At 34.7% G+C, this 11193-nt stretch overlaps 1 protein-coding gene across 4 annotated transcripts; it reads right to left on the bottom strand.

Annotated features, from left to right (window-relative positions):
• Nucleotides 1-2238: 2238 nt before the first annotated feature.
• On the bottom strand, nt 2239-10133 carry LOC107617773 (protein serine/threonine kinase). 4 transcript variants are annotated; one of them, XR_001615066.3, is made up of 16 exons: nt 9850-10133; nt 9668-9759; nt 7480-9570; nt 7026-7353; nt 6705-6920; nt 6523-6595; nt 6228-6433; nt 6079-6141; nt 5416-5621; nt 4472-4583; nt 3833-4354; nt 3409-3719; nt 3071-3314; nt 2912-2978; nt 2662-2800; nt 2239-2477 (listed from the first exon to the last, which is right to left on the bottom strand). XR_001615066.3 is itself a non-coding variant. In XM_016319637.3 (16 exons), the coding sequence occupies exons 1-16, from the start codon at nt 9979-9981 to the stop codon at nt 2325-2327; spliced, it is 4962 nt and encodes a 1653-aa protein (XP_016175123.1). In that variant the 5' UTR covers nt 9982-10133; the 3' UTR covers nt 2239-2324. The 4 variants fall into 4 exon arrangements, 2 of the variants coding, with proteins under 2 accessions (XP_016175123.1, XP_088354534.1); XM_016319637.3 differs by having other exon boundaries at nt 2912-2985; XR_015899417.1 differs by having other exon boundaries at nt 9668-10118.
• Between the last annotated feature and the right edge of the window lie 1060 nt (nt 10134-11193).

Here is an 11193-nt window from a genome sequence, read left to right as displayed (position 1 = left end):
ACATCTCAACTATTATTTTTGTAAAGAAACTAGAATGAGATTCATGCGCGGAATGATAAATTAATGATAATATATAATAAATATTAAAAATTATTATATTTTATAGAATTAAATTAAATGTGTAAATTAAAATTAAATTTGAAAGGTGTTTTATTTAAAATAATTTGTAGTACAAAAGATTTGGGTGTTGGAGTTGTACAAAGTGATATTTTTATTCGGTGGTTTGATTTTTTCATTTGTTTTAGTTGATTGACTTAGTATTCTTATGTGGTGCTCGTCGTTCTCTTTTTTTTATTGGTTGTTGTTAGAGTTGCCTTTTTTTTGTCGTAGGTTCTTGTGAAAACATGTTCTTTATGAATTGTTGAGTTGTATGCACTTTTTATTATGTTGTTTGTTCTATCTTTACATGTATGTTTCTTTTCCGAAGATATGTCTTGAATTTGTATGATTTTCTTTCTCCTTAATCTCTTGATGGGTATGTGATCTTCGTCTGATGATATTAGTGTTGGCGAAGTTGGTTCCTATAATCAATGAATAATTTAAATTAGAAATAAAAATGATGACTTGAATAAGTGATTTTTTTAGTATTACCTGTTTTATTTGTTTTAATGGGTGTTGAAGTTCAGTATTTTTTGTTGGAATAAATATCTTGGTAATAGTATATTGTTGACAACCTTTTTTGAGATTAAAATCATTTACTTTGACTTCAAATATAAGTATAAGGTTGCACAAATTTTTGAATTGGAGTGGTGCTTCAATGTCATTACTTTTCTGAAGTGTCATTAGATTTAAAGCAGTTGTGTCCAACAATATTTTTTCTTTGGCATCAAATGGTACAAAAATTGTTGTAACACTTTGATCTGAAATAAGTATTGGGTTAGTAACTAATAATTTGATAGATGGGATTATGAAAAGTATATAGAGTTACCTTATTGTTGGATATTGTAGTGTTTGATTATATGTGCCACAAATGTAGTTGTCTCATTTTCATCTAATATAATCATTTCTAAGCAAAGAGGCTCCTCTTCATTTGTGGGTGTTAATATTTTTCATAAACGAACCACGCAAATTTTGATAAACTAATTGTCTGTTTATTTGGTAATATTGTCCAAAGAATGATGCTCCATTGAGTAAATTTGAGATGTTGTGTAGTTCAAAAATAATTTTTTTGTGATAAATTTGATGTTATTTGAAAGAATAGTGATAAGAGACTTATATAAGTAGGTCAAATACTATGAAAAGTATATAGAATTATCTTATTGTTGGATATTGTGGTGTTTGATTACATGTGCTACAAATGTAGTTGTCTCATTTTCATCTAATATAATCATTTCTATTTGTGGGTGTTAATGTTTTCCATAGACGAACCACGCAAATTTTGATAAACCAATTGTCTGTTTATTTGGTAATATTGTCCAAAGAATGATGCTCTATTGAGTAAGTTTGAGATGTTGTGTAGTTCAAAAATAAATTTTTTGTGTTAAATTTGATGTTATTTGAAAGAATAGTGATAAGAGACTTATATAAGTAGGTCAAATATTATAAAATTAAAATATTTGTAATGTAAAATTCATTATCATTAATAATATTATTATAACATTTATAATATGGATGTTTATTATATTTAATGAGTTATTTATAGAAATTAATTATTGGAAGCTATAAATTTATTATATTGTTTATAACGGTAAGATATAATAAATATAGGAATATAAATTTAATATTTTTGTAGGTTACAAATTTGATTAGATACTATTAATTTTTAATTATTGGTGTTTTTTATTTTTTTATATATTTAATTTTTTTTCCTGATTTAAAAATAATAATTGACTAAAATTTTGCCAAACCAAGTAAACGATATTACTAACATGACATTAGAAGAAAAAATATGTCTTAAAAATAATATGAGTAAATTTGACATTTATTCTTAATATAAAAATAGATAGAGTTGGTTCCACCATTTGCAAAACAAAGACGTGTCTTTGCTTAGCTGCTTTGTACTTGGATGGATGAAATATCAGCATTTTGTAAACGGAACCTAATGAACCTATCTAGTTATCTTTGACTTTATTCAAAATATTAATCTAAGTTTACACTGGGCTGTTAAATCTGTGTCATCTATCTTAAAATATTATTCTTTTTAGGCAGTGGGCGGCTCCGACTTTTCCGACATCTGAAAAGAAAAGTTTTAAATTATAACTACCAACCAACAAAGTTTTTTACTGTTTAGTTTCTCGATAAACCTGTAAACGGGACTTGCTTGCCATGGATGAATCATAAAGCATAGTGATGTACAATGAATGATAAGGAAATCAATAGCATATTTAACAACAGATTCTCAAATAACCATCTTCTGTCCCAATGAGAAACAATCGAGAGAATGGAAGTATACTAATACTTGATAATGCTGACAAGCTCCTCATTCCATTGTTATCTGAAACATAGAGCTTCTGGGGAATGATATGATGCTGTCCATCCTGTGTTATTCATGGAAACCATACGCATCATCATTATGAAAATTCGCAAGGAGAGACCTTTAATATAAATGCAGAGTATAATATGACTAATGCAAGAATGATATAACAAAAGCAAGAAACAGCAGGATTGTTTTGACATCTAAAGAAGCTGCTAGACAAGCAAAATAAAGATATGCATTCATACTATTTCATTGGCAGATTTAGGCAAGGAGAGAAGGCCAATCCTATTCCGGGAAATCGAAATAACATCTTGGCCCCATATGGCGAAACTGGATATGCCATCTGAAGGACCTCTGAAAATAATGGGCTGCGATGGCAAATTCCTGCAAAGTTAATAAAATTGATGAGCAACACCATATGTGGACGGACAAGATAAATGAAAGAAAGGGATAACTTTATGACAAGACTGCAATGAATTGAAGGTGATAACTCACATTCTTAAATCCCAGACTCTTAAAGTTCTGTCAAGAGAGCTGGATATGAGCATGTGATCCTCGGGTGCTGCCAACTTCAAATAAAGTTATTGATGAAGTATTGTGCAAAATCAAATAGGGGGTTCTCTAATATTTTGAACATAATCAAAATGAACATACTTTTGTTACATATCCATCATGAGCTCGCCAAGAGGAAATGACATTTCCACTCTTTGCATCAAATAATTTACAATGACCAGAACTTAGTCCAGCTGCAATAAAAGATGGCAAAGTGGAAATTCCACCTGCATGCATCTTGTCAGATCCAGAGGAACAAATGGAAGAAATAAGAGAAGGGAAACTAGATTCATTAGATTCTCCTCTCCACATATGAAGCTTTTGGCCTCGAGCAACATCAATAAACCTGTAAAGTAGAGGAAATAAATCAGAAGTTGGGGTGCATCAACATATTTTCTAATGTATATGCAATTGAAATGGTATGTAACAGTTAATTTCACCTGAGTGAACCATTTCCAGTGCCAACGGCAAGTGTTTCAGCCGCGTCTAATAGATGCATGCAAGTATAAAGGCTTGAATCAAATGTACTAGACAATATTCCATTTGACAGTGTATTCAAATTGAGCATGTTTGCCTGGTCAATGTTAATTTTTGATGCAGCGGATAGATCACTTGCAGTATGGGCAGGATCTGTTTGGGACTCTTCAAATACTGATATTTGCTTCCCTGTTTGACTATTCCAAATATGAACTGTTCCATCACAAGACGCCACTCTTCCACTAGATGATAAGATGCAAATATTGTTCACAACCTAAAATTTGAGATAAACAATAAATATGAAGAACAATATATTAATTAGACGTATTTCATTACACTAGTTACTAATACTCAGTATCATTTTCAGAAAAATATGGAGAACCAAACCTCCTCATGTCCATAATAGCCAGAAAGACAGTTAGTTCGGCTTAGTTCCCACTTCTGAATAGTTCCTTTATACCCTTGACCAATTCCTGCAGTGAAAACAGTACTTTCATCTTGATCAACAGCTAGAGACCTCACTGCTCCATGATTTGCACGTATAGAGTATATCACAGATGCTCTGATCTTCCATGGAAGGTCATCTTTTTGAACCCCCACCCGCCCGAGAAATTCAGGTCCATCCCATACGGTGGCGGGGCTGGGGAACCAAAACCAGGGTTCTTGGTTAAATTGGTATGGTGTGTCTTCTTGCGTTGCTACTTGACTCTGACTGCGTTTAAAATATTGTCTCTGAGGAATCAAGTTCTTAGCACTTTTACTTCCTTGGGATTGTGGAATTGACCATCCAACGCCATTAAGCAACAGCTTTGCCGGAGTGTATTCAGAGGTGGAACCCTGGCCAAATGTGGATCTTCTACCAATAAAATTTTCTGAACTACCTTTTGATGATTCCCCTGCACATTCCCACTGAACAATGACCAGTTTAGAATAAGCAAACAAGAAAGAATACGAGGTTACAGCATCACATCGACAAAAACACATATATCAACTTATATGGGGAGAAAGAAAAGGTAGAAAACTTACCTTCCAATTATGCTGCCGTAGAAGAAATTGTTCAAGTTGTAACCATGTAGCACAACATTGACGAAGTTTCTCTATCCCAAGAAGAGAGGCAAACGAAGGATAGAGAACCAACCTGCAAATGAACCAAAAGATTGTACATCGATAAAAATTTAACAAAGTAAAAAGCAAACAAGAATAAAATTTACAGTGGGAATTAATTGCACTTTTGATGACACCTTAACTTTTTGATCCATTTGTAACCATCCTTTCACTTTACAAAATTAATTTTTTGTGTGTGTGCGCGCGCGCACACGCCATATAAACCCAAAACGAAAAAAGATTAGTTCTCATGGTTTCAGGTGCTTGAGTATAGTATTTGAGACTCTGGAATGAAAGATCTGCCTAGGCCAAATTTGAAGACCTGCTGTCTCCTAGGCTGAGGTTGAGTTATGACTGAAGAACATTATTGGTATTTCGAATAATATGTTCTATCAATAAGAAAAGCTCATTGTTTCTCGAATTGAGAGTTAATTACTTGCTCTTGTGACAGACTGACAGGTGGGGCACATCAAGATGGAACTGCAATTGAGTAAAAGAAATTGAGGTAGTATGGTTCACTTGATGGTTGTAGTGAGTGTAAATATACACAAGGACGCTCTAGGACCAAATTCAAGAAATCTACCGACTGCTATTATCAACTTGTTTTAGTTAAGCATTTTAAACAATGAATTTTGCTTTTATTTGGGATCTCGACTATGGATTTTGTTTGACATAAACCATGATGTGACTAAAAAAATGTTTGTTTTCTCTTGCATGATTTGCTTCTCTTCAACTTCCCTTAAATATTATTCTACTTTCTCCTCAACTAGAGGCTAGATTTCTAGTTCCTTTCTCTAGATAGCCAGCAGATTAATTTCCCCAGCATAAAATAAATCTTAAGACTAAAAAGCAGATTTGTCACTCACACTAGATCCATTCGGCTTTCAATTTGCAAGTCCCCAACAATTTTTAGTTTGGCAACCTTCAAATTTCTGGTAACAGTAGTTGAATCTTTAGAAATTTGCTGGAAAGCAAGCTCATCAAATAGTTCTTTAAGCTTTGGTAGAATATGCAATACTGTCAAATCTGCCCCAATTCGCTGACATATTGCAAAGAGAGTAGTAGCAGCAACCTGAGAAACAGGAGGCAAGTACAAGTATTTAAAAACTAAGTGATTAGCAAATGGTGAGATGCATGTTGGAAATGAAATGGAGCAGAAATCAACACATTATCAGGAAAGAATTTGAAATGCAACTAAGGGGAATTGCAAACAAACAATTTGGAAGAAGTGTCTCCCTAGAGCAAAGAAGTCTGTTTTATATGCAATGCTCCATCACAACATCCATGAGCCAAGGTACAAACTCCAATCCCTCACACCATAACTCTATTTGTACCGTTCCCATAAACAATGCAATAACAAAATCTATTATGCTAATGTAAAAACCGTAATTCCTTGGTGACTTGTGAATTATGATCCAGTATAAATAGTGAAAAGTCCCAATTGGAAAGGAAGATATAACAAGTGTAGAGCCATTTAAACCAAGGAATGAGTAATGGAATTAAACAAACCAATGGATAATTTGAAGAACCTGAAGCACGGCAATGTCCATATGTTTCTGCATAAGAACCCTGATGAGTACACAATTTTGGTCCTGCGTATTTACATCAAATTCAATAATTAATGTTTATACAATACTTTCTGGCAGTTAAAAGCATTTTGCAGAAACGAAAATCATACTTCAAGCAGCTCCTTTACAATAATCTCTTCTGTCAAGAAAGGTAAAAGGCCATCTAATGTCATCATGCAATCAATAAGTGCTAAAGCACTCCAACTCTGGACAGGATCAGGCTTGTTCATGCTTGACATATCAATGAACGAGCGAACAACATTTTTTAGTAATGGTAGCATCTGTTTTACAATAAAGGATTCTCCAAAAAGGCCACCTGAGAAGTCCAAAAATGAGAGAGGCTTACAAACTGAAGATCTCAGTATGAAAAGATAGAAACTATGAAGGCAAATTAACTACGAATACCAAGTCTGACCAGCACATCAATGCCATCAGCACAAAGTCCTTTACCAAAACAGTAAACAAGAGGCAAGATTGTCTGATTCATAAAAAAAGGTCAGTGAACCAATAATTACTGAACTGAGGTGGGTGCGTACAGACTAATAAAGGAGTGCATAGTCTTGACTATTGATGCAAAACAAATTAACCTGGTGGATGGTAATAGGTACTCCAAGCTCCTCACTAGAACCAACTAGAAGGACAGAGGCAGATGCAGCTGAACTTTTATCCAGAGAATTATACAAGTTTGATAAAACCAATGGGTGAATAGTTTCCAGGTATACTTGTTTACCAACTCGGTTCCATATTTCACGTACAAATGAATCTTGTAAAAGGGAAACCTTTAAATGTAGATGACCTGTTGTCTGCAAAAAAGACATCTAAATAAGAAGTCCACAGAGATTACAAAGGAGCAGAAAAATATAATTCTCCAGACTAATAAAATTCGGAAGATGAATTTCAGAACTAGCCTGCAAAATCTTCTGTATGGTTGGCAAGATTAATTTCTTCACTGCTTTTTCTTTTAAGCATTTCATAAATTCTTTCAGTAGTATATATGCCCATTCAGCTTCAGCATCATTCACAGTATTGACTACAAGTGGTAAGCAATAAGTAGCGCACATTTCAGCTGCTAATGAGCCCATTTCTCTGAGAGCTCCCTTCTTTGCAAGATTTGTGGCATAACGAAGGCGGGTCTCATCCTTAGCAACAAGCTGAAGTGGGGCAAGAAACGTGTAGGAGGACTTTATTGTCTTTGGAAAATAAGGTGATTCCAGAAGAAATTTGGCTGAAGGCCTCCTGCATAGCACAATATTAATAGATCAACAGCAAGACAGAGACAATGACTAACAAAAGTTAACATCTAATCAAGCTCAAACACATGCATCCAATTGCATATCAGTACATGTGTGCAGACACAGATACCTCGTCCAATCCTTTTGTATGCATGCTTCAACAAGTAACCTAACATAAGGAGGTAGTTCACAAAGAGATCCTGGTAAGGTCCCATCTTCCAAGTACATCGCATATGAGGTTGAATCAAAGAGGGGACTAGAAAGATGAAGTTCTGCTAACAGACAACCAATAGAAAAAATGTCCCTAGCAATATCTTCAGAGCTAACTTTTGAGGAAGACAATTTTTGCCTCCAAAGCAAATAGTCTGGATATCCTGGCGAACCGTCATCTTCTTCCTTCATATGCTGAATCAAAGAAATCAGATTCATTTTATATGGCAGCATGTAATTTCTGTCAGGCAAAGATAATTTGCATATGCTTTCGTTAATTGACTGCTTTGTTGGATCTCCCTGTGTTTGATTTAATGGACACTGATAACAAGAATTCAAATGCCTAGCATGCTCAGAAAATGCAGATGCTTGTTCTAGTTCTTGTAGATAGGCAGCATCAGACAGGAGAGTCGTCTCTCGCAGTATTTCATTTTCCTGGCTCCAAACTTTAGCATATTTATTGGTGGCATAACGACGTGCAGTTGGAGTGGCAAGACGAATGGGGTGAGGTCGTGTAAAGAGCTGACGACGTCCCGTTGACCTTGGCATCGTAGGTTCTGATATAGGAAGCATAACATTCTTTGCAGCAATAGCTGCTTGCCCAGACATTTTGTACCCAAAGGTTATATCTATCCATTGATGGAGTTGAAAAGAAACCATATTACTTTCTAATGCCCAACGATGCAATTTAATGAAATCCTCTGGAGTCTCAGCCCAAGAAGGTACAGCCAAATCAGCCATTCCATCATGAATCGACCTAAATATTTGGGCGTCACAGTAGAACTCTGGAATGCACTCATCTGGGGTCCATTGATAGAGCCTCTGCATTGTGGAAGGATATTCGTTAGGTTCATAAACTGAACGAACAGCCATTCGGAGTACCCTCAAAGGCAGCCTTCTTGCTTTATAACTGCACACAGCCAGTTCAGAGAGGCATTCATCTGACACATGATGAGGTATTTCAGATGTTGAATAGGTGAAATCCAACTGTTCATCACCTTTTGCTAAGCGCCATTTGCTCTTGCTCAAGTCTCGCCATCCTGCATCACAATTATCATCAGGTTTGGTGCTAAAATCAATTACCCAAGGCATTACTGGATGAAATGTATGGTCTCCCCACCTTCTGCCTGCTAATCTGTTTAAGATAAGTAAATACTCAAAATTACTCAACTCTCCTTTCCACCAATGATGGAAGCTAGAATGCCAATCTATTGACGGTGAAAGCTTTAAATCAGCATAAAGACCATTAGAATGGCAACCACTATTGTAACAACTAATTTTTGCAGGGCTTGAATTAACGTCTTCACTCTTTTGTAAAGTTGAATTAAATTCCAATGTAGGTTCATTCCATAATCTCAGCCAAGACCATAATGAGTCAGTCAACATGATATTGGATGGGCATAAGTTGCCATGAGAAACCCCTAGACCATGAAGGTATACCAAAGCTGAGAGCAGCTGATATATAAGAAATCCTCTATGCCAGTCAGATTTAAAGGCACTGGGGTTAAAATGCAGAATATTCTCGAGATTGTATGGAGTCTTTGGAAGCACCATGTTAACATGATCAGATGATTTAAAAAATGCAAGGACAGGGGCTATGTTTGGATGCCTCAAGGAGCCGGGAAATGTGTCCTCCTGAAAAAATGGCAAGCCAATTAAGCTAAGGAAATTTGTGCTGTCCCTTCCTGAAGCTTTCCCTTCAATCCAGATATCAAGTGAATCCAACACATGATCTTCCATTAACCCAGACAAGAAATCAGTGGCAACCTCTTGGATGGTAGAAAATGAAGAAACTTCCACGCGGGCACCGGGGGCCAGTGAAGTGATTATCCTGAAGCAAGAAAACTTTCCGGAATGACTACAACTTGTGCTCATGGAAGATGCTCTTTTGGTTTCAGCATCTGATGATGAAGAAATTCCACCATTTTGCACATTAGGACCACATTGGCTTGTGCCAGTATCAGGATCACTACTCCTAGTTCCTTCATTACTATCCAAAATATACTCATTTCTGCAGACAGAACAATAATAGCAAATCACAAATCACAAACAAAACCGCCATCATTTAAACAATAAAATTAAAATTCAGAAATAGAGAAGAATTGTACACATAATTGGAGAAACAATTGCTGTGATGAGAGCGCGTGTACTGCAATATAAATTGACCGGATGAAGCTTCACTGCCAGCTGTACCAGAAATCTGATTATCCGAAAACAAAAAAGAGAGATTAAGAAAAATGAACAAAAGAATGATCTGAAATTTCTCAGAGAGAGAGAGAGTGAGAGAGACTTGGACGACGGCGGAAGAACCGAAAGGGAAAGGGGAAGAGGAAATGCCATAATTGAACAAGAGTTGGTCGGAGAAATCGGAGTTGATTCGAAGCTGGAGGCAGTCGAAGCAGTAACAACAGTGTTGCTCCATGACGAACTCGCTCAGCTCAACTGAGTCAACTCAGCGAGTTCACTCCATTAACAGTGGTTGCTTCCCGCATACTCAACACTCATGCTCCAACCGCCATCAAGTAAGTACCAACGTTGCAGCTGAAACCTCGCGACTCCACCTCCTTCCCTTTCAAGTAAATAGTCTTCGTATGTAAGGTTATTTCAGTCATTCTAAATGTACTGTGTTAAATTATGACAAGGTATTTTATTATTGGTTTAATTAATCGGATGATTCCTATAGTTTGGTAAAATTTTCAATTAGGTTCTTATATTTTTTTTTTTTTAATTAGGTCTTTGTGCTAAAATTTTTTTTTTAATTAAGTCCCCTTAGTAATAATTGGTTTAATTTTATAAGGATCCAACTAAAAAAAAAGAATTGGTATAGAAACCTAAATAAAATAAAATAAAAATATAGGAACCTAATTAAAAAAAATTTGGTGCAAGGACTCAATTAAAAAGAAAAAAAATATAAAGACCTAATTAAAAATTTTGCAAAACTATAGAGACCAACAGAATAATTAAACCTTTATTATTCGGTATTGTATAAAATATGTATATTATCTTTCAGTATAATTTTTTAAAAAAATTTGCAACTAAATTCTTTTATTTTTTTAAAATAACTTAAATATTTTATGATAAATTAGTATGTTTAAATTTCTCAAGAGTATTCTCACTTTTTCCCTGAAAATATCATTTTTTTTCTTATTATGAAGAGAGGTGATTAATTCGTTTGGACGTAATCAGTACTCTACCTTTTACTTTCTCAATTGGAATTTTCTCAACGAATGACCTTATAATCATAGCATGTTTTTTATTTGAAAAACTTGTTTGATAATCAAAATTTTAAAGTTTAGTACGAAATTTGTTGAAATCCCGTTTATTTGGCTCAACACTAATGACTTGTGTAATAAACCTTCATCTGCTCAAGTAATTACCTATCATTATTTCGAATAGAAATAGAAAAAAATTGAAATCATGTCTTCAATCTTTTCTAAACTTAAATCAAAGCCAAAAGTGTTCCTACTAATGCTATTAGTTGTTAAATTCTTAGTAAATTAGCATAATTCGAAGGAATCATTTGTATTATTAGAATTGCCGAATGTCACTCCAATCATTCAACAAACCATAACCTACAGATTCCATTTTAAAACGATAAATAGATAATAATAAAAAGCAGAAGCATAGCCGCATA

The sequence above is a fragment of the Arachis ipaensis genome, chromosome B9, assembly GCF_059453495.1.
Source record: "Arachis ipaensis isolate K30076 ecotype BB chromosome B9, ASM5945349v1, whole genome shotgun sequence".
NCBI lineage: Eukaryota > Viridiplantae > Streptophyta > Magnoliopsida > Fabales > Fabaceae > Arachis > Arachis ipaensis.
Note: the sequence above shows the minus strand (reverse complement) of the source record. Positions and strands in the feature narration are given on the sequence as shown.